Source organism: Myotis daubentonii, chromosome 16 (assembly GCF_963259705.1).
Source record: "Myotis daubentonii chromosome 16, mMyoDau2.1, whole genome shotgun sequence".
Taxonomy (NCBI): domain Eukaryota; kingdom Metazoa; phylum Chordata; class Mammalia; order Chiroptera; family Vespertilionidae; genus Myotis; species Myotis daubentonii.
Window position 1 is genome coordinate 56530831 of NC_081855.1, and position 22575 is coordinate 56553405.

Below are 22575 nucleotides of genomic sequence, written 5' to 3' on the forward strand. Positions count from 1 at the left end.
GGAGGAAACGCCACTTGTGCTGAGCCCTAAGGGACAGTTAGACTTTCCAGTAGGGACCAAAGCAGGAGAGGCGCCCGAGTCTGGGAAGGAGACTCCGTCTTCGGGGCAGGGTGTCTTCCCTCCACTGCCTCTGGTCCTGGGTTCTGTTCCGCTCGGCACTGCCTCGTTTTTAAAAACCCTGCGTGTGGGTTCTGTCTGTCTGGCCCGTAGCAGGCACTGGCTGACCATCCCGCGTTTCCGGGATCTGATCCCCGGAGACGTGCAAATCGTCTGTTCCCTGACCCTGCAGGTCACCACTTTCTCCAGACTGCTCACCAGCCACGACGGCGAGATGCTGGGGTCGGAAGTGAACGGCAGGGCCCTGAACCTCACCATCCTGTCGCTGCAGCAGTTTGACACCGAGCACTCGTTCCTCAAAGAAGTTCGGTGAGGCCCCCGCCTTCCCTCCTCCGGCTCCGTCCTCTGCCCTGGCCACGTCCTAGGTCGTTTGTGTGGCTGGAGCGACCACGGTGCTGTCACCAGTGTTGGGTAACGACCGCGAGGACCCGGGACTCGGAAAAGGACACTTGTTGAACCCTCAGGGTCCCTGTCCCCGCTGCTGTCTTCTGGGCGGGCGTCCTGCTCTGAATCCTGGTCCTCGGTCTCATCAGGCAGCGTCTCCTGGGGTTTATTCTTTCCCCGCTGGGTTCCCACTCACTTTGTGGAAGAGAGTCCCACCTGAATAGTTTCGTAGTAGCCCTTACAGTTCCCATCGCGGGGGGACGGGGGAGGGGGCTTTCTCACCCGCTCGGGGTGGAGAAATGACGTGTGTAATTCCTCTTGTTTTCAGAAACTGCTTGACGAGCACGGCCGCACAGAAGATCCTCATCATCCAGACGGACTTCGAGGACGGCGCCCGCAGTGCGCAGCTCATCGCCTCGGCTAAGTACGCTGAGGTTCTTTTTTTCTTGGCGCCTCAAGGATTTCTTCCCTGAAGACAGTACAGGGTCACAGTACACATAGAAATGAAAATAAAACCGGCCCTCCCTTCCCATCTCCCCCATGGCGGGCTAGAGAGACAGAGAAAGAGAAGCGAAAGAGAGGCCAGGCTGTGAGCAGCACCCGCGTGGAGACCGCAGGGAGGGGCAGTGCTCGGCCCTCAGGGTGTGAGACAGTCTGGAGGCAGCTCTGCAGGCCTGGTTTGGTCATGATTAGTTTGAAACGAGACGATTTGACTGATTGCAAGGTCAAGGGCAGGACCAGGACGTAAGTGATTTCATCTGCATTTCTTGGATTGGTTAATAGTGTTTGTCGGGGACACGCGAGGCTTTCAGAACTGTGTTCCCTGTCCCTCGTGTCATGGCTCTCTCTGGCCCCTGGCTCTCTGTCCCTGGGACCTTGCTTCTGGGAATGCAAAGTCCCGCTGGCCTTGCCCTCAGGGTTAGGGAAGCCGTTGCGGAGCCCAGAGGAGGGTTTCTGATCTGTGAGAAATGCCTCTTCGATCCGAGGGACACAGGGATGGGAGCGAAAATACGCCTCTTAGAGAGAGCGGGCCTACACTCTCGCAGAAGAGGGAGAACCACAGGGCCCACATTTATTTAAAACTGAAAGAAGGCCGGCGGCCGGCACGGCTCGGGTTGAGCACCAACCTATGAACCCAGAGGTCAGGGTTCGATTCCCGGTCAGGGCACACGCCCGGGTTGTGGGCTGGATCCCCAGTGCGGGGTGTGCAGGAGGCAGCCGATCCATGATTCTCTCTCATCATGGATGTTTCTCTCTCTCCCTCTATCTTCCTCTCTGAAACCAATACAAATATTTTATAAAAAAAAAAAAACTGAAAGAAGGGAGACCCTGAGCTCGAACCTGCCAGCTCCTGGGACCCTCCAGCCACCGCCCAGCTTCAGTTCTGTGCACTGGCTTTGTTTTCGCATCGATTTGTGGCATTTGTTTGTTTGTTAATTTATTTTGGTTTTGCTTGTTTGTTTTAAAAAATAGGTATTCTGCCATCAATGAAATCAACAAGATACAAGGAAATAAGGCCTGCATCTTTGTCTATTTCATCACGAAACTGTCCCGGATGGAAAGTGACGCATCCTACGTGGGGTTCCATGGAGGTAGGACACGTGTCAGTGACTGCGGTGACGTGAGGCCCACGGAGTTCTTTCTCGCGGGGCCTCCGGGGTGCAGGTCTGAACGAGAACATTAGTGTTGGTCTCAACAGTATTCATTTCAGACGCGATTGGATTTGTTGCCGCTGATTCCTGCTAAGAACACCCACCTTCGGACTTGCTGCTCAGCACATAGCACTTCCTTTATTAACTTGCAGATAAACTCTGCATCGGAGTCCCGGGCTCCTCACCGTTTAGTTTTTTATTTTTATATTTTTGGTTAATCCTCCTCCAAGGATATGTTTTTCCAATTAACTTCTAGAGAGAGTAGAAGGGAGGGAGGGAGAGAAAAACATCAAGTGAGAGAGACACATCGATTAGTGCCTCCCACACCGGCCTGGACCCCGGGGCCGGGGATCGGACTGTGCCCTTGACCAGGAATCGAACCCCACGGTCCTCGTCCAATGCTCTAACCACGGAACGACCGGCCAGGGCCTCAGCGTGTTTCTATGGGAAACACAGAGAAGGCGTTCCCCACGCGCGGTGAGGGGCACACTGACACTTTACACCTGCTTTTTTTGAGGGGCGGTGCTGTCTTACATCCCCTCTCTCGCTCCTTCCCTCGCTCCCCAAGCATTTTCTAGCTGAGAAAGTGGGCATTCGAGAACCGGCACAGACCTTTAATCCCACAGGCAGCGGAGAGGGCCAGCCGTGCTCGCCGCGCAGGCTGCACCGCGCCGGCCGCCTTCCCACGCGGTGCCTCCGGCTGGCACAGATGTCTGCTCGAGGAGCTGAAGATGCTAGCTGGGTCGGGAGGAATTTTATTCTATTTTTATTTATTTAACTTTTAAAATAGGTTTTTATTGATTTCAGAGAGGAAGGGAGAGGGAGAGAGATAGAAACATCAGTGATGAGAGAGAATCATGGATCGGCTGCCTCCTGCAGGCCCCACACTGGAGCCCGCCACCCAGGCCTGTGCCCTCACCGGGCATCAAACCGTGACCTCCAGGTTCATGGGTCGATGCTCAACCACTGAGCCACGCTGGCCGGGCTGGGTCGGGGTTTAGACTCCAGGACACGAGTGGCTCCCTCAGGGCTGTGTCGGCTGCAGGATGGGGCCTGTCCCTGCTTCCGGCTCAGGGCGCGCAGAGACGGGTGGCTTTGCCTCCGCAGGGCTGTGGCGGTCCGTGCACATCGACGACCTGCGGAGATCCACGACCATGGTCGCCGACGTGACACAGCTGCAGGACGTGACCATCAGCCAGCTGTTTGACCCCCAGTGTACGTCCCGGGATGCCCTGGGCGCACGGCGGCCGGCCGTGTCCCGAGCGCTGGGGCAGGCGAGCCGTGGGAGGCCCCGTGGCAGGCAGTTTCCCCGAGAGACGGTGGGTCTGTGGGTGCGGAAGGCGCAGCGGTGAGCGCCCGTGGTCGATGGCACTTTGTGTCCCGGCATCGGCCTCAGCGCTTGGGACCCAAGAGAGGCTTCCCGCTGGAGAACCCCGGGGTGGCCCCAAGGCTGAGCTGCATGCCTGGGCCTCCCCTTGGGGACTTGCTGCTGCCGGGAGCCGGGGACGCAGCTCGCGGGCATGGCGCCGGCACTGGGCGGCCAGTGGCCTGACGGGGTTGCTTCCGCAGCAGCTGAGATGGGACGCGAGGCGAGGAGCGAGCAGGAGGAGGCGATGGAAGTGGACACAGACGAACCCGTGGCCACGGCCGTGCGGGGCATGGAGATGGACCGTCCCGAGGCCCCGAGAGGCCACGTGAGTGCAGCTCTCGCTCCCTGGGCCTCCGGGAGCGGCGGCAGGTCGGCCCGGAGCTCTTCCCTCCCCCCTGTGCCTGCGACGACACCCAGGACAGGGTCCCACGTGGCTCTTCCTTGTCTCCCGCCAAGTCCTGAGCACACGTGACCCCTCGCAGGGTTTTGGAGGGGAGCCGGGCAGGGGCCGGGGCTGGGAACCATGGCCTGGAGGCTCCCCCTGGGCCCGGGACCAGCTGGCCTCGCCGGCGCCATGGCTGACGGCAGCTCCGTCGTGTCCGCACAGAGGCCGGCGCTGGACTGCGGCAGCCTCCTGCGCAGCTGCATCCAGAGCGCGGTGGCCCTGCTGCGGGACCCGGACGGGCACGGCCAGCGCAACGTGCGGCGCGTGGAGATCCTGCTCGGCCTCCTGGGCGAGGACGCGGGCGACGCGTGCAAAGGTGAGCCCCTCCCACACCGAGCAGGCCCTCCCGGGGCTGCGGGCGGCCGCTCCGCTCCAGGGGGGTCTGGCGTGAGGCCAATGGCGTCCCTCTGCCGCCTTGCAGCCTCCTTCGCGCGGGCGGCCCAGGTGCGCCTCCACGACCTGCTGCGGCGGCAGGAGGAGAGCTGCGTGTTCGGCAGGAAGGACTGGGTGGTGCAGGAGGCCTCCAACCCCGACGCCCTGCAGGAGGCCGGCACCTTCAGGTACTGACCAAAGCCCCAGGGCTGCGAGCGGGCGGGCGGCGACAGGCCGGCAGTTGACAGGCCAGCGGGTCACCAGTGGGTCACAGTTCGGTGGGTCACAGGCCGGCAGGTCGCACGCCGGCGGGTGGCGGGCAGGTCAGAGCTGCGCCTCTCACTTGTCCGGGCGAGGAGCCGAGGGCCAGGGGTACTTTATAAAACCGTAGCAGTCACATCTCGGATGCCATTTTAAATTTAATTTTATCTGAATTTCACAAAAGAAGAAGAGAAGTTGATGGAGTCGCTGAGTTCATAGAAATGTTTCCTTTAGACTAGAGATACGTCCCTTGAAATATCCCTTCAAGGTGAAAAGAGGAAACAGAGCATTAAAGGCCGAAGTCATGATTTTCCCAAGGACCCTTTGTGTGTATAGTGGTCGGCAAACTGGGGCTCGAGAGCCACATGCGGCTCTTTGGTCCCTTGAGTGTGTCTCTTCCACAAGATAGCACGTGCGGGCGCGCATGTACAGTGCGATTGAAACTTCGTGGCCCATGCGCAGAAGTCGGTATTTTGTGGAAGAGCCCAGCCCATCGCCCCGCACCCAGAGCCACAGGGGCAAGGGGACCCTGGCCCGTCCCGGGCGCCCTGGGCGAGCACCCTCCGCCCCCCTCAGCTTCTCTGTTTGCAGAGTCGGTGGGGACCCGCTCACGGCCAGCCCTCAGGCCGGGCGAGCCCCGGGCCCGGGATCTGGGTTTCAGACAGAGGCCCCCAGCCCCAGCTCCTTGGGAAGTCAGGTCCCTCTGCCTCCCGGGGTCATGCCCTCGCGTCCTAATGGGCAGCGGACACAGGCCTGCGGGTGTGGAGGCGGCCCCTGAGCCGCTCGGATCGGAGGAGGCGGGAGGTGCCGGGGCCCAGGCTCAGGTGGAGGCGGCGGGAGTGGGCTTTGCTCCGTGCCAGGTGCTCACCCTCTATCCCAGCGGTTCTCAACCTTCTGGCCCTTTAAATACAGCTCCTCATGTAGTGACCCCCAACCATAAAATTATTTTCGTTGCTACTTCAAAACTGTGATGTTGCTACTGTTACAAATCGTCATGTAAATATCTGATAGGGAGGATGGTCTTAGGCGACCCCTGTGAAAGGGTCGTTTGACCGCCAAAGGGATCGCGACCCACAGGTTGAGAACCGCTGATCTAGATCCTCTCCGATCCTGAGAGGTGTTCCTTGCTCACCCCCCTCCCTCCCTCCCCCTTCCTTCCGGGTTTACTGAGCACCTGCCTGTGCCAGGGGCTGGTGTACAAAGGCAGAGCTCGCACCCCAAGACCTCCCGCCCCGTGAGAGCATCATCCAGAAAGCGGCTGTGTCCTGGAGGAGGGGTGCAGGGGACGCCCCGAGGGACTCAGGGGAGGTTCCCAGGGGACTTAGAGCCCAGCTGGTCCCTGAAGGAGGAGGAAGGGCGTTCTCGGTGGAGGGAACTGCATGTGCGAGGGCGGGAGGCAGGACAGAGCCCGCCTGGTCGGGAACGGGGGGGGACGTGGAGCCCAGGCCCAGGAAACCTGCTGGGTGAGGCTGGGGTCCCCGAGCCCCTACCTGGACGCTCTGCCTCCTTGACCTGCTTTGCTCCCAGCAGCCTGGCCAGGAAGAGGCCCGCCCACCTGCCCAAAAGAGGCCTGTGGCCTGGACAGGGAGTGAGGAGGAGGGCCCGTGGGTGTGTGTTTTGGGATTGCTTCTCGGGAATCTCCTCCTCCCCCTCCTCCTCCCCCTCCTCCTCCTCCTCCTCCTCCGACACCTTTGCAACCAGGAGACATCTTGGCAACCAGGCGCTGCTAGGGGAGCCGCCTGGAGCTGGGCTGGGGGAGGGACCTTGGTTGCCCCTCACTGAGCCTCAGTCTTGGCGTCTAGAATATGGGCAGGACGACCCAGCTGTCGGCTTATCAACCAGGCGCCCCGGAAGCGGAGGCCCAGGCTGGACTCGTTGGGGGAAGGCCCGGGAGGGGAGGGCGGGGCCGGGGAGGCCTGCACCCTCCTGCAGCCGGGGCTCCGCCAGCCGACGGGGGACCCTGAGCCACGTGGCTCTGCTTCCCACCCAGCAGCCGCCTGCTGTGCCCACTGCACTCACTGCCCAGGAGCCCGGGGGGGCGGGAGGTAGGGCCGAGGCACAGACACGGGGATGGGTCTCCCTGTGAGCCCCGCAGCGAGAGGTCTCGGGGTCCTAACCCAGCAGGAACAGGGGCTCTCCCCATTGTGGGGCCAGAATCTGAAATCGGGGTGTCGGGGGCTGGGCTCCCTGGGAGGGCTCCAGGGAGGGTCCCTCCTGCCTCTTCAGCTGCTGGGGGCTCCCGGGGCTCCTTGGCTCCTGGCCGCATCCCTTCAATCTTCACGTGGCCCCTCCTCCGTCCTCACATGACTTCTCACGCGTGTTCATGTGGCCCCACCCCCATGTTAACGTAAAAAGCATTCAAACCTGTAAAGAATTTTTGTGCGTTTGAGCCAAACTGTTGACAGTTGCCGGGAAGCAGGATCTCAGCATATGGGAAATCCTCTGGAGAACGTTAGCTCTTCACCTTGTTTTATACAAACAATCCACCGTGTACAGCAAGACTCAGATCTAATGGACGCAGCCACGGGGACAAACTCTCCCTGGTGGCCGCGCGCTTCCCGCCGCGGTCCCTCTGACCCGACGCCGCCCTCTGCCCGCTGCAGGCACACCCTCTGGAAGCGGGTCCAGGGCGCGGTGACCCCTCTGCTGGCCAGCATGGTGGCCGTCATCGACAGGGACAGCAACCTGGAGCTGCTGGCCAGGCCCGACGCCCCGGCCTGGGTCCGAGAGCTGTGGATGTTCATTTTCAGTGACATTAACCTGCTGAACATCCCTCTCGTGACCAACGACGCCAGGTGAGCGGCGGCTTTCTTTCCATGGGGGGAGAGCCCGCACGTGGCGGCCGAGTGTCTGTCCCGCGTGGGTCGTATAGGTGCTGACTTCAGAGCCGCAGGTGGGCGCTCCTCGCAGCCTCCAGGCTCCGGGAGCCGTGACTCTCAGACCTCTGCCTCCTTCGCCACTGGTCACAGCAGGTGTCGCCAGCGCGTCTGCACAGAGGGTGCCCCGTGCCCCTTGCGCGTGGGGCCGCTCAGCCCCGCCCAGGCCCACTCCTGCACGGCTCAGGCTTGGGACTCCCCAAAGCTTCCCGCTGGCACTACAGGGGCTTGGATCTGGGTGAACGGTTAACAAAGAGCAGAGCAGTGGGATTCAGGACCCCAGGGAGACACAGAGGGGACAGACACCGTTGGTCCCCAGACGGACCCTCTCCCAGTCGCGGCCCGGCCGCAGGGGGCACACGAGGTCCCGGCAGGCCCACATGACCCCTCTCTGCCCTGGTCTGTGTTTGGGGGTGTCCGGAGCCCGGGCCCCCAGGGCGGAGAGGCCAGCTGCGGGGTGGCTCCTGTCGGCGTCTCAGCGCCGTCTCCCATGCTGACTGCAGGTCCAACAGCGACATGGCCCACATCCTGGTGCAGAGCCACGCGCACCGCCCGGGGGAGGTCTGCGGCGCCGTCCCGTTCAGCTGGCGGATCCGCGACTACGTGGAGGAGCTGTGGGTGCAGGCGCAGTACATCTCGGAGCCCGCAGGTGCCCGGGGCTGGCGGGGCAGCAGGCGAGCCCGCTCCGTCCTCACATGACTTCCCGGCGAGGGCCGGGGCTCGGGAGGGTCAGCGGCCACGCGAGCACAGGGCCTGCATCGGGCCGGCTGTCCGGGTCTCTCCTGAGCCCCCGGCGCCAGGCTGTGCTGTCACACACCAAGTGGTCGGCCGTCAGCGTTCCAGGAAAACCAGGATTCTCTTTTTTGTTTGTTTGTTTAATATATTTTATTGATTCTTTACAGAGAGGAAGGGAGAGGAAAAGAGAGTTAGAAACATCGATGAGAGAGAAACATCGATCAGCTGCCTCCTACACACCCCCCATTGGGAATGTTCCCCCAACCAAGGTACATGCCCTTGATCAGAATCGAACCTGGGAACTTTCAGTATGCAGGTCGACGTTCTATCCACTGAGCCACACCAGTCAGGGCAGGATTCTCCTCTTAATGAGCTGATCTTCTCTTTCCTTTTTCTTTTGAAATATATGTTTTTATTGATTTCAGAGAGGAAGGGAGAGGGAGGGAGAGATAGAAACATCCATGAAGAGAATCATGGAAAGCTGCCTCCTGCACGCCCCACGCTAGGGATCGAGCCCACAACCCGGGCCTGTGCCCTGTCCGGGAATCGAACCGTGGCCTCCTGGTTCATAGGTGTATGCTCAGCCACCAGCCACGCTAAAATAATCTTTTCAAAGTTGACGTAAAAGTACTGCCTTTAAGAAATACAGATCAAGCCCTAGCTGGTTTGGCTCAGTGGGTAGAGTGTTGGCCTGCAGACCAAAGGGTCCCAGGTTCGATTCCGGCCAAGGGCACGTACCTGAGTTGCAGGCTCCTCCCTAGCCCAGGCCCTGATCGGGGCTCCTGCAGGAGGCAACCAATTGATGTTTCTCTCGCATCGATGTTTCTCTCTGTCTTTCTCTCTCTCTTCCACCCTCCCTAAAATCAACGGAAAAATATCTTCAGGTGAGGATTAAGAATAAACAAGTAAATAAGCAAATAAGAAATACAGATTGAGCCCTGGCTGGTTGCTCAGTGGTTAGAGCATAGTCCATGGAATGAAGGGTCTCGGGTTCACTTCCTGGCCAAGGGCACGTACCTCGGCTGCAAGCCGATCCCTGGCCCCTGTTGGGCCTGTGGGAGGCAACCAATGGATGTGACTCTCTCACATGGATGTTTCTCTGTCTCTCTACCTCTCTCTCCATCCCTTCCCCTCGCTTTAAAAATATCCTCAGATGAGGATTAACAAAAACAAAACAAACAAAATGCAAGCTGAGACACTTGAAGATGAGGTTACTTTCTGAGTCAGCACCTGCCACTCTTGCTGAGCAAACGGGAAGCAGGAAGGAGAAGGTCTCTGTTTTGGGGACACGCCCCTCCCACTGCTGTGCCGGGAGCAGGCCACCTTGATTTCAGAGAGGAAGGGAGAGGGAGGGAGAGAGAAACATCAATGGTGAGAGAGCCCAGCCGGCGTGGCTCAGGGGCTGACCCAGGAGGTCACAGTTTCATTCCCGGTCAGGGCACAGGCCCGGGTTGTGGGCTCTGTCCCCAGTGGGGGGCGTGCAGGAGGCAGCTGGTCCATGACTCTCTCTCATCATTGGTGTTTCGCTCTCTCTCCCCCTCTCCCTTCCTCTCTGAAGTCAGTAAAAATATTTGTTAAAAAATTAAGAGATTGTCATGGATTGGTGGGCCCACCCCAGAGGCCATGCCCCAAGCAGAGGGAAGGGGAGCGTGGCCTCCCCTCACCCCGCTGCTCTGGGCCCCCCGCAGGACCGGGGCCGGCGGCGAAGCTGGAGGAGATCTTCCGGCAGACCCCGCTGGGCTGCTTCCTGGCCCGGCTGCGTGCGGAGGAGCGGCAGGAGCTGCTGTGGTCCTACCTGCGGGACTTCCTGCTCCTCACCATGCGGCTGTCCACGTGGCCAGAACTGGAGGTGAGTGCGGGCGCTGGGCCACGCCCGGCTGCGGACACGGGGCTGTGGTCTAGGGCCCCCGCCCCTCAGCCCCTGGAACTGCTGCTTCTCAATGCTTAGTGTCTCAAAGAAGGTAAGTAAACATGTAACAGCCATTACGGGGTAATAATAACAACAGGAATGTCCGTGGAAAGATGGGACTTCCTTTAAACCTCAGTGCATCGAAAAGGAAAGGGATGTATTTGAGGAACACATATGACCAATATGATTAATTAATAAAGTATTCTTAGGAATCAATAGGAAATCCTCTTTTAAAAATGAAAGTTATACCTGGCTAGTGTTGCTCAGTGGTTGAGCGTTGACCCATGAACCAGGAGGTCAGGATTCAGTTCCCAGTCAGGGCACAGGCCCAGGTTGCAGGCTTGATCAAGTGTGGAGCGTGCAGGAGGCAGCCAATCAATGATTCTCTCTCATCATTGATGTTTCTCTCTCCTTTCCTCTCTGAAATCAATAAAAATATATTTAAATAAAATAAAGTGTGTCCATGTGTGTCTCTGTGTAACTGTATGTGTGTCCTGTGTGTGTGTAACTCTGTGTGTGTAACTCTGTGTGTGTCCTGTGTGTGTAACTGTGTGTGTGTGTAACTGTGTGTGTGACTGTGTGTGTGTCCTGTGTGTGTAACTGTGTGTGCCCTGTGTGTGTAACTGTGTGTGTGTCCTGTGTGTGTGTGTCTGTGTGCGACTGTGTGTGTAACTGTGTGTGTGTGACTGTAACTGTGTGTGTGACTGTGTGTAACTATGTGTGTGTCCTTTGTGTGTGTCTGTGTGCGACTGTGTGTGTAACTGTGTGTGTGTCCTGTGTGTGTGTAACTGTGTGTGTCCTGTGTGTGTGTGACTATGTGTGTGTAACTGTGTCCTGTGTGTGTGACTGTGTGTGCCCTGTGTGTAACTGTGTGTGTAACTGTGTGTCCTGTGTGGCTGTGTGTGTGTAACTGTGTGTCCTGTGTGACTGTGTGTGTAACTGTGTGTCCTGTGTGTGTAACTGTGTGTGACTGTGTGTGTAACTGTGTGTGCCCTGTGTGTGTAACTGTGTGTCCTGTGTGACTGTGTGTGTAACTGTGTGTCCTGTGTGTGTGACTGTATGTGCCCTGTGTGTGTAACTGTGTGTGTGACTGTGTGTGTGACTGTAACTGTGTGTGTGTGACTGTGTGTGTGACTGTGTGTGTGACTGTGTGTGTGACTGTGTGTGTGTGTGTGACTGTGTGTGCCCTGTGTGTGTAACTGTGTGTAACTGTGTGTGTGTGTAACTGTGTGTGTGTAACTGTGTGTGCCCTGTGTGTGTAACTGTGTGTGACTGTGTGTGTGTGATGCAGAGACACACCCGAAGGCCTGTCTCCCCAGCTCCTGCAGACGGCCCTGTGGTCCTGCGTCCAGCAGCTGAGGGCCGGCAGCCCCGAGGAGCCCTCCCTCCCGTGGGTGCACCACGCCTACCAGCACTTCAGGGTCCGGCTCCAGAACTTCTCCAGGATCCTGACCGTCCACCCCCCAGTTCTAGACAGCCTGGCCGCAGCCGCCCGGAGCCAGAGCTTGGCCGGGCCCGAGATGGTAGGGCCCCTAAGGGGGCAGAGAGCGCCCGGCCTGAGGGGGAGGGAGGGCAGGGCTCCAAAAGCTCCAGCGAGGCTCCTGGGGGCGGGGCGGGGCGGGGCGCGTGCGTTCGGCCGCTCAGATGTGAAGACACATCCAGCACGTGCCACTGCGTCCGGGACAGTGAGGAGGGGCTGCCCGCCGGCCCCCAGGCCTCGGAGCGTGGGACCTAGAGCCGGGTGGGACCTAGAGCCGCGAAGGGGCCGGACAGTGGCTGAGGCCCCGCTCGCCCCGCAGACCTTGGACGCCTGGGCCGCCGTGGCCTGCGCCGAGCTGCTGACCAGCGACCTCCTGAAGCCCAGCCCCCAGGCGTGGCTGCGGGCGGTGAAGAGCCTGGCGGTGCCCCTGGAGCTGCTCTGCTCGGAGGGCTATGTGCAGGGCCCGGCGGGCAGGGCCGGTGGCCTCATCCGCGAGGTCAGGTGAGCGGGTTCGGTGGAAGGAGGAGCAGGGACCCGGCGTGTGGGGACCCCCTTCCTCCGCCACGCTGGGCTGCACGCTGCGTGGGAGACCCCAGGGAGGAGAGAACACCAGAGGGAAGGGAGGCGGGCAGGACCGCTGTGGCCGCGGGCACCTGGAAAGGACCCCACGCAGGACGACAGGGTGGGGGGCACAGTCCTGTGCTGGGCTTACGGGCGTGGGCACAGCAGGACTCACTAGGCACAGGCTGGCCCAGCATGTGCCACGCGACATATGTCCCCACGGGGCCCAGGGGGAGACCAACACGGTGGAGGTCGGCCCACAGCACGGGGTGCGCTCTGGCCCGCCTCCGCCTGCCCCCGTCCCCCTCCCCACGCACCCTCGTCCCTGGTCTCCCTCCCTCCTGCCTTGTCCCCCCACATCCCCACCCTCCCCCCGTCTCCCTGCGCCGCACCCGGTCCGTGGCCGTCCCCACCCAGCGCCCCTCCTGGCGTCGGGCTCCGTGGGCAGCGCTGAGCACCCCCTCCTGACAGGGGCCCGTGGACGCGCATCTTCTCCGTGGCGCTCTTCGTGGAGCACGTGCTCCTGGGGGTGGAGGGCCACTCGCCTGAGCTGCGCGCGCTGGTGACCGACTGCGTCTTCGCTCTGGACAAGGTGAGCACTCGGCGCTGCGGGCGGGCAGGATCCCGTGTCCAGCGGGAGTGACCGCGGCGTGACCTCCGCTTGTCTGCAGGGCGCTGTGCGCCTGTCAGCGCCGCAAGGTCGTCTGAAGTGCAAAGGGCAGCCACCTCCCCACACAGGCCAGCAGGCTCGGCGTGGTCACTGCTGGGTCCTGGGCCCTGTCCTCAGTGCGGTCCGAGCAGCTCCCGGCATGGAAGCCACCGCGCCGAGAAAGGGGAGGCAGGGCTCCGCCCGGGCCCCCAGGGCCGCACACCAGCCCCCCCTCCACTTGCCAAAAATCAGGAACATTCTAGAAGCCAAGAGCAGAGAACAGGGACGGGGGCAGCCGTCATGGAGCCGGGCAGCGCCTGGAGGAGAGAGGAGGGCGTGCACGTGGAGGGGCACGATGTTTCCACCCGAAGGTCACAGGCCGTTCTGCGCCGCGGGGTCCCGCCCTCCCCAGCACTGCAGCTGGACCCGTGACATGGTCTCTAAAGTGACCTCCCACGCCGGTGTCCTGGGGCCGGGCGGTAGATGCACAGCGGTCCTTACATTATCATTTAAAGGTTGAAATCTCTTGTGGTGGGAGGAGGGGTTAGACCTTAAAAACAGGAACAGGAGCCCGGCCTGCGTGGCTCAGGGGCTGAGCGTCCACCTATGAACCGGGAGGTCACAGTTCGATTCCCGGTCAGGGCACAGGCCCGAGTTTGGGCTCCATCCCCAGTGTGGGGCGTGCAGGAGGCAGCTGATTAGTGATTCTCTCTCATCATGGATGTTTCTTTCTCTCCCTTCCTCTCTGATTTATAGATAGATGGATAGATAGATCGATGATTGATTGATAGATAGATAGATAGATAGATAGATGCTCTGGCCAGTTTTTCCCAGTGGTTGGAGCATGGCCCATGGACCAGAGGGTCTGGTGTTCGATTCTAGTCAAGGGCACATACCTCAGTTAGGGGTTCAATCCTCGACCCTGGTCAGGCCGTGTGTGAGAGGCAGCCAATCCATGTGTCTCCCTCACATCAATGTTTCTCTCTCCCTCCCCCCTCCTCCCTCCCCTCCACTCTGTCTGAAAAATCAATGGAAAAAGCCTGGGGTGAGAATTAAAAAGCATGCATCCCTCTCCCAAAAGCAGCACCAACACCAAGAGCATTCGGGATAGCAACGCGTGCGCGCGCACGGGCGCGCGCGCACACACACACACACACACACACTCACACGTGCACACACTCGGGGCCTCCGCCGGGTGGGCGTCGGCGCCTGGCCTGGCTGACCCGCCCTCCTCACTGCTGACCCTCCTCTCGGCCCCTGCCTTTCCCTCCAGTGTCTGCAGGGGAACTCGGACATCAAGACCCTCCGCCCGTTCTCGGCGGTGATGACCACGCTCTGTGAGTGTAAGGACCGGGCCAGCAGGACGTTCAGCCGGTGAGCTCCCCGGCGGCCCCTGGGAGGGAAGTCGGACCCTCTGGGTTCCTAGCGTCCTCCCGCCGGCACCTCCGAGCCAGCGCTCACCGCCGCCCTGGGTCCCAGGTTCGGGATCCAGCCGTGCCACGTCTGCCTGGGCGACCCGCGCAACCCCGTCTGCCTGCCCTGCGACCACGTGTTCTGCCTGGACTGCGTCCGGCAGTGGCTCACCGCTGGGCAGATGGCCTGCCCCCTGTGCCTGACGGAGCTGCCCGACGGCTTCTCCCCCACGGTTTCCCAGGAGACGAGGTAAAACACTTGCCCGGCCCTGGCCAGTGTGGCTCGGTGGATAGAGTGTCGGCCTGCAGACCACAGGGTCCCGGGTTGGATTCTGGTCAAGGGCATGTGCCTCAGTGGCAGGCTCTTCCCTGGCCCGGGCCCTGGTCAGGGCTCATGCAGGAGGCAACCCATCGACGTGTTTCTCTCCCATGAATGTTTCTCTCTGTCTCTCCCTCTCTCTCCCACGTTCCCTAAAAATCAATGGAAAACATTCTCGGGTGAGAATGAACAACAACAGGAAAACACCCTTTTCTCTCAAGAAAGCCTTTCCTCCTCTGTTGCTGATACTGCACCCGAACCGGCAGTCCACTCGCCTCAGGCACGGGTGGGGGCTGCCGGGGAGATGGGCCCTTCTAGTGCCTGGTGTCTCGGAATCACCGTCTCCCCAACACACACGCTGAAGGGGGGTCGGTGACGTCAGGAGAAAACCCAGGAAGTCAGCTCGCAGGCAGCGTCCGGAGAGGCCGCGATGCGGGGCTCATCCCGCCGGCGCCGGCCTGAGGGGAGCCTGCCAGGTGGCTGCGGGCAGGCGGTGGAAGTCGGGGGTTGGCGGGGCCTCGCCCGCTCGCCCCGAGGGAGGGCTTAGAGGGAGGGCTTGGCGTCCTGCCCCCACCCGGGGGTGCACGCCCGGGCCTCTGGGGCACAGTAGGACAGCGATGGCGAACCGATGACACGCGTGTCAGAGGTGACACGCGAACTCATTTTTTTGGTTCATTTTTCTTTGTTAAATGGTATTTAGATATATAAGATAAATATCAAAAATATAACTCTTTGTTTTACTGTGGTTGCAAATATCAAACAATTTCTATATGTGACACGGCACCAGAGTTGAGTTAGGGTTTTTCAAAATGCTGGCACGCCGAGCTCACAAGGTTCGCCATCCCTGCAGTCGGATGTTCGGTGTGTGGCCGGCTGGTCCGGACGCTCTGTCCCCGGGAAGAGCCGAGAGCACCTTTCCGGGCCGGCTCCAGTCGGTGTGAGGGGATACTCGCGTCGCCGTGTTAATAAACATGCCGCCCGCATCCCTCACGAGGTGCGAGGAGGGAACCTGGCCGTCCTCCAGCCTCTGACCGAGGTCTCCCATCCCCAAGGGGCGCCATCGAGCAGCACGCCCGCTTCCGCCGCCTGTGCACCAGCTTCTTCGTGGACCTGGTGTCCACCCTGTGCTTCAAGGACAACTGCCCGCCGAGCAAGGACGTGGTCCAGGCGCTGCTGGCCCTGCTCTTCGTGGAGAAGACGCTGCTCCGAGACGCGCCCCAGAGTATGCGGCTTCCTGTCCGCAGGCGAGGGTGGGGGGTGGGGGAGAGGGGGGCTCTGCCAGGGGCTGTTTGTATATTTATTTTATTTTCATTCATTTTTTTAAAATATTTTTTATTGATTTCAGAGAGGAAGGGAGAGAGAAACATCAATGATGAGAAACAATCATTGATCAACTGCCTCCTGCACGCCCCCTACTGGGGATGGAGCCCGTAACCCGAGCCTGTGCCCTGATGGGAATTGAACCTGGGACCCGTCAGCCCACAGGCCAGCGCTGAAGCACTGAGCCCTGCGGCCCAGGGCCCGTGTGGATATTTATAGCGTCATTCGTGGGCCACACACAGTGATCCATTAGCCCCGCCTGTGAGCCAGGCCACGGTTCCAGTCCCGGCAGCTGATCCATGATTCTCCCTCATCGCTGATGTGTCTCTCTCCCCCTCTGAAATCAATGAAACCGTATTTAAAAATTATCCACTTAAAGAGGAACCTGCTGTATTTGGTCCAACATTGAATTAACTCGCCCCTAGCGCCCTGGCAGGGCCAGACCGAGTGAGGCTGTACAGCCCGTTGCCTGTGCCTCACAGCCCTCCCCCCGCCCGTCTCTCTGGCTCAGCGCACCGTGAACACACCAAGTCCCTGTCCCCGTTTGACGACGTCGTGGACAAGACGCCCGTCATCCGCTCGGTGGTCCTGAAGCTGCTCCTGAAGTACAGGTCAGCGCAGCGGCCAGCAGCCCGCGCGTCTCCTCCCCCTCCTCCTCCTCTTCCTCTCCCCTCCTCCCCCTCCATCCCCTCCTCCCCTCCCCCTCCCCCTCTTCCCCCTCCTCCCACCGTGGCTCTCGCCCTGTGCCCAGTGTCCCCGAGGACCAGTCCCTATTGGCGAGCTCCTGCGCTGACAGAGCCTGTCCTCTCTCTGCGTCAGGCGTGTATTGTCCGTTCTCACGCACGATGCATGGCAGAGGGGTCAGCACGGCCACAAGGCCTTGCTGGGGACCAGAAAGGTGGGGCGGGGAGGGAGGCCGGGCAACCCGACCCAGGGGGTCTCCTGAGTCAGGGGCCTGCCTCTGCTCCCGGCCACAGGTGTGTGGTGTTTAGGGAGACAACTGGGACCCCCCCCCCCCCCCCCCGCTGTCTCTCTAGCTTTATTTCAGCTCCTACAAGCCTGGGACTCTATCAATGGACAGAGGCCTGCAGGGTGCCAGAGTGCTCGGTTTTACTTTTCATTAATTTCATATACACACACACACACACACACATCTACATGTATATACATATATATTGATTGATTAATTTCAGAGAGGGAAGGAGAGGGCGAGAGAGGGGAAAACATCAATGATGAGAGAGAACCATGGACCGGCTGCCTCCTGCATGCCCCGCCCCCCCCCCACCCCCACCTGGGGATGGAGCCCGGAACCCGGCATGTGCCCTGACTGGGAATAGAACTGTGACCCCCCTGGTTCACAGGAGGAGGCTCAACCCCTGAGCCGCGCCGGCCAGGCTGTCTGCACTATGTGTGTGGGAGACAGAGAGAGAGAGAGAGAAGTAGGAAGGTGGTTGGGACCCCCCTCGCTGTCCCTCTTTGAATTGGGGGCCTGCGGTGAGCGGGGCGCTCTCTCCGCAGCTTCCCTGAGGTGAAGGACTACATCCAGGACTACCTGTCGCTGCTGGAGCAGAAGCCGTTCCTGGCCCAGGACAGGACGGAGCTGTACGTGCTGTTCAGCAGCTGCCTGGAGGTGAGCCGCGGCCGCGCCTCATGCTGGGACCCCAGCTTCCGAAAACCTCCGAATACCGTTTCCCGTCGGTGACATGAGCAAACGGGTTCCGAGCCCTGGCCGGTGTGCTCAGTGGTTGGAGCCCGGGCACACAAGGGTCATGGTTCGATTCTGGTCAAGGGCATGGGCCTGGGTTGCAGCTTTGATCGCCAGCCCTGGTCGGGGCGTGTACAGGAGGCAACCCATCGATGTCTCTCTCACATCGATGTTTCTCTCCCCCTCCCTGTGCCCCTCCTCCCCCCCTTTCACCCTCTGGAAATCGACGGGAAACATACCCTCGAGTGACCATTACAATGAAGGAAACGACAAGAACACTGCCTTTCCCGTCCGCCCTAGGATTCGATCCACGAGAGGAACAGCGCGCTCCCCGCCCGGGACGAGGCCACGTGCCTCCGGGAGGAGGGCCAGTTCCTCGGGGCGTGTCTGCTCAGGGGGCGCCGCGGGGACCCCGCCCCGGAGGCCTCCGTGGAGTGCCTGCAGGAGACGGCCCAGATCCGCCTCTGCCTGGACCGGGCCTGCGAGGTCCTCTCCGAGCTGCAGGGAGGCTCAGGCAAGTCCCCCGTCCTTGCTCCCGCGGCTCAGAAACCCCAGGACTCGGAAGCCGGGGCCCAGGCCCTCGGGGGTCTGCCCGGGCTGAGGACGGGCCGCGATGCCCTCAGCCCGCGCCGACCGCGCTCTCCGTGACCCGCAGAGCCGGCGGAGGAGCGGCGGCAGTTCCTGCGGCAGGTGGAGCGCTTCTGCACGCAGAGCGGCAACGACTGGCACCGCGTGTACCTGGTGCGCAGGCTCGCCAGCCGCCGGGGCATGGAGTTTGTGCAGAGCTTCCTGCGGCCCGGCCACCCCGCCCAGTGGGTGTTCCCCCAGGAGGTCCTGGTGCAGCAGGTGAGGAGCGGGTGGGGCCACACCTGCGGGCACCTGTCCCTCCCGCCCGCCCCCCACCCTCAGGGAAAGGCCTGCATCTGCAGGGCCAGGGTCTCTGTGCCCCAGGGACCCCCTCCACCGGCGTGACCTTCAGCAGCCGAAGGAGAGAAAAGGACACGCGCACGCGGGCGGCTCGCCACCCTCCCGCCAGGCTGCTTTAGGCACATGGACGTTTCTCTCTCCCCCTCCTCCCTCCTCTCACTCTCTGAAAATCAGCGGGGAGATGTCCTCAGGTGGGGGTGTGGACGGAGCGCCCAGGGAGAGCGGAGAAGGCTCCGTGGCCTGCTTCCAGGGCAGCGACGTTCCTGTGCTCGTGGGGCGAGGCCTCTCTGCCCTCGGTCAGAGCCAGAAGCCACGTGGGCCTTGGGGCCTCCCCGTGGTCCGGTCCCCGTGGGTAGAAACGGACACGCTCTCGCTGTCCCTGGTTAGAAAAGTGGCACTAGCACCCTGGCTGTTCTTACTGTCACCTGGAGCCCAGGCTGACGGGACGTCCCCTCTCTGGTGCTGCTGTGAGTGGGGCAGGCAGCGCTGTGGGGTGGGCGTCGCTACCTCCCCCCACACCCCCCTCCGTGCACCCAGGCCCCCCGCACCCCCTGCCTCTGTGCACCCAGCCCTGCAGTGCCTGCCTGGCGCCAGCCCGGAACCCCAGGCCTGCGCCCCTGAGCCTGCAATGATGACCTGCTTTCGTACCTACAAACACGGTTCTCTGCTAAACCTCCCCCCGCCCCCCCCCACCCCCTCTGCCCTCACCGTGGCGAACCCTGTGCTCCGGGGGTTGCAGGAGGACCTTCTGGGCCAGATGGACCGCTACCTGGTGCACGGGCTGGAGTACAAGGCCGTCCGCGACGCGGTGGGCAAGGCCATCCTGGAGTGCAAGCCCCCGGCCATCGCGGCCGCCCTGGAGGTGGGATGCGCGCGCCCTGTCCTGGGTTACGTGGAACGAGGCAGGGGAGGGTGTGTGTTGGGGGGGGGGCGGGGGGATGGCGCCTGCGTCTGCGAGGAGTCGGGCCTGCGGGTGCTGACTGTGGGCGCCCGTGGCCCTCCCTGCTTATGGTAAGAGCCATGCCGGGTGTTTGGAATCTCGTCTTTGTATATATTTTTTAAATTTTAATATGTGTTTATTGATTTCAGAGAGGAAGGGAGAGGGAGAGAGAGATAGAAACATTAATAATGAGAGAGAATCATTGATGGGCTGCCTACTGCACACCCCACACTGGGGATGGAACCCACAACCCAGGCCTGTGCCCTGACCCGGAATCAAACCGTGACCTCCTGGTTCATAGGTTGACGCTCAACCACTGAGCCACGCCGGCCAGGCTGGAATCTGGTCTTTAACATGTTCTGGGCTTCCTTTGTGGGCCCCATGCACCCTGGCGTCGTGCAGGGAAAGAGGCGGCCCTTCCTAGGCTCAGGGCAAGTTTTGGGGACCATGACGTTGGAAGACAGGGGATGATGGCGATGGTTCCGTCACGAGGCCTCTGGCACATGCGCAGGGAGCTTAGTGGCTGACAGAGCTCGTGGCCTGGGTGCTGTCGCCCTGAGGTGACCCCTCGGGTGCAGGCTGCAGGGTCTTGGGGAGTCTCCCTGCCCCTCATGGGCGGGGGTCTGGGGGTGGGCTGACCACGCTGCCCAACCTCCCTGCCCTCCTCGCCCCAGGCCTGCAGGGGCTCCCAGACTCACCAGGCCGCATACCTGCTGCTGGCGCTCTTCCGCGAGGTGGCCGTGCTGTACCGGTCCCGCAGCGCCCACCTGCACCCCAAGCCGGAGGTGAGTGCCAGCCTCGGGGCGGGGCGCGGTCCCAGGGTTCGGAGGGGACCCCTGAACAGAGTCAGCGTCACAGACACAGCCCTGGTCGGGTGGCACAGTGAACAGCACCCCCCCTTCTCCCCCCCAACGCTGGGACTGAGCCCTGTGTCCCGGGATGGCCGGTAGGTGTCTGCTGTGAACATGGCGCATGTCTGCAGAGCGACCCTGGGGCACACGGCCTTCTCCTCCTCGTGTTTAACGGTGAACCCCGTTCTCCCATCAGCAATGCAACGCCCTGTGCAAGTTCATCGAAGAAAGCCAGACCCTGTCCCCAGACGCGAGAGAGTTCGCCACAGCCCTAGTGACCAACGCTCTGCCGCTGCTGAGGACGGCGGGGCCCGGAGACGGCGGCCTGGCGGGCACGGTGACCGAGCTGGCCGTCCACGCCGCCGTCACCCTCCTCTGCGGGCAGCACAGGATCTTGGAGCCCCTGAGGAACTTGGCCTTCTCCCCGGCCACCATGGCGGTAAGACTGCCCCCGGCCGCGCGGCTGGGTCCACGGGGCTGCCACGCAGACCCCACGCACACTGTCTGTGCAGGGACAGCTGAGCCCACCTGTGTCCTTGGTCCCCGCCGGCCTGCGTCTCGCCCCATCCCTGCGCCCACATGTGGGGAGAATCAGGCCTCGCCCTCTGTTGCCATGGAGAGCTGTTATGTTTCTCTTTTTCTCTTTAACATTTATATATATTTCTAAATATATTTTTATTGATTTCAGAAAGGAACAGAGAGAGAGAGATAGAAACATCAAAGATGAGAGAGAATCATTGATTGGCTGCCTCCGGCACCCTCCTACTGGGAATCGAGCCCACAGCCCGGGCATGTGCCCTTGACTAGAATCAAACCCAGGACCTTTCAGTCTGCAGGCCAACGCTCTGTCCACTGAGCAACACCGGCCAGGGCTTTAATATATTTTTATTGCTTTCAGAGAGGAAGGGAGGGGGAGAGAAACACCCATGATGCCCTAGCCCAGCAGTTGCCAACCGGTGGTCCATGAGGTCTGAACAGTTGGCGACCGCTGCCCTGGCTGGTGTGGCTCAGTGGATAGAGAGTTGGCCTGTAGACTGAAGGGTCCTGGGTTCGCGTCCAGTCAAGGGCACGTACCTCGGTTGCAGGCTCTCCCTGGCCTGGGCCCTGGTTGGGGCACGTGCAGGAGGGAACCAATCAATGTGTTTTTTTCACATCGATGTTTCTCTCTGCCTTTCCCTCTCTCTTCCACTCTCTCTAAAAATCAATGGAAAAATATCCTTGGGTGAGGATTTAAAAGTAATAATAATAAATAAATAAAACTTTATTTAAAAAAAGAAACATCAATGATGAGAGAGAATCATTGATCGGCTGCCTCCTGTACACCCCCTACTGGGGTTCGAGGCATGTGCCCTGACGAGGAATCAAACCCAGGACCCTTCAGTACACAGGCCGACGCTCTACCAACTGAGCAAAACTGGCCAGGGCGAGAGCTGTTATATTTCTGCACAGACAGCGCCTGGGGCCCAAGAGAGGGGAAGCCGGGCCTCCTGCCTGCGTCTGAAGCCGGCTCTGCTTCTTCGTGTTTTAGAGGGCGTTCCTCCCGACGATGCCCGAGGACATGCTGGCGCAGGCCCGGGGCTGGCAGGGGCTGGAAGCCGTCCGCTGGTACAGTACGTGTCGGTGTCTGAATGTCCCGCCCTCTGCGCTCGGACGAGCTTCCTGGTGCCACGTGAGCCGCTCGCTGGCTGAGCCGGGGCCCACGTGGTCGGTGCCCCCAGATCGTGCCACGTGGGAGCAGGGGGCTGGGAGCCGCGCCCGAGGCTCAGCCACAACACAGCCTGGCGTCTGGCCCTCAGACAGTTCTTTTAGGAAAATGAAACGGAGACAGGACAGTAGAGCCCATAACTTTACATAAAGTCTGCAGGGTCCTGAGTAAATAACCCTTTTTATAAGTATTTTCTCTCTTTTACCGCGTCCAGCACGGCTAGAGAGCAGACAGAAGTCCTGAGTAGGGGTGGCTGGGGATTGAGAAAATGAAAGAAAGAGACCAGCACAGAGACAGAGGGAAAAGCTGGGGCCGGGTGGGACAGCTGCCCTCTGATGGAGAGACGGACCCAGAGCCGGCACGGCATGATTATTTTATACAGCATGATTCCAGGAAGTGTTACTAGAGTTTAAGACAAAGGAAATTATGTGAAATCATGGTTAAAGATCAAGCTGTAATTCTTCATTCTTGAGGCTGGGCCTGGATAATTGCGTCCGTTCCTGGCGCCTGGCTGAACTTACTGAACCACCCCTGGCGCCTGAGCTAAAGGTCAGACTGACAACACACCTGCCTCTGGCAAGGCCTG

The 22575-nt window shown here is 60.9% G+C and overlaps 1 protein-coding gene across 5 annotated transcripts in view; it reads left to right on the forward strand.

Moving 5' to 3' along the window:
• RNF213 (ring finger protein 213) overlaps positions 1-22575 on the forward strand; it is a 77614-nt gene that overhangs the window by 38743 nt on the left and 16296 nt on the right. For 3 of the 5 annotated variants that reach the window (XM_059671463.1, XM_059671466.1, XM_059671465.1), the window contains exons 30-48: positions 290-426; positions 830-925; positions 1975-2093; positions 3261-3368; positions 3723-3847; positions 4130-4283; positions 4389-4527; positions 7204-7395; positions 7980-8125; positions 9900-10060; positions 11440-11643; positions 11920-12101; positions 12633-12753; positions 14084-14184; positions 14290-14472; positions 15594-15763; positions 16373-16472; positions 17380-17491; positions 17867-18305. In XM_059671463.1, coding sequence (XP_059527446.1) covers positions 290-426; positions 830-925; positions 1975-2093; positions 3261-3368; positions 3723-3847; positions 4130-4283; positions 4389-4527; positions 7204-7395; positions 7980-8125; positions 9900-10060; positions 11440-11643; positions 11920-12101; positions 12633-12753; positions 14084-14184; positions 14290-14472; positions 15594-15763; positions 16373-16472; positions 17380-17491; positions 17867-18214 — 2898 coding nt within the window. In that variant the 3' untranslated portion in view covers positions 18215-18305. Of the gene's footprint in view, positions 1-289; positions 427-829; positions 926-1974; positions 2094-3260; positions 3369-3722; positions 3848-4129; positions 4284-4388; positions 4528-7203; positions 7396-7979; positions 8126-9899; positions 10061-11439; positions 11644-11919; positions 12102-12632; positions 12754-14083; positions 14185-14289; positions 14473-15593; positions 15764-16372; positions 16473-17379; positions 17492-17866; positions 18413-19232; positions 19356-20107; positions 20219-20480; positions 20724-21812; positions 21895-22575 lie in introns of those variants that run through there. The other 2 variants (XM_059671467.1, XM_059671462.1) reach the window with 2 other exon arrangements.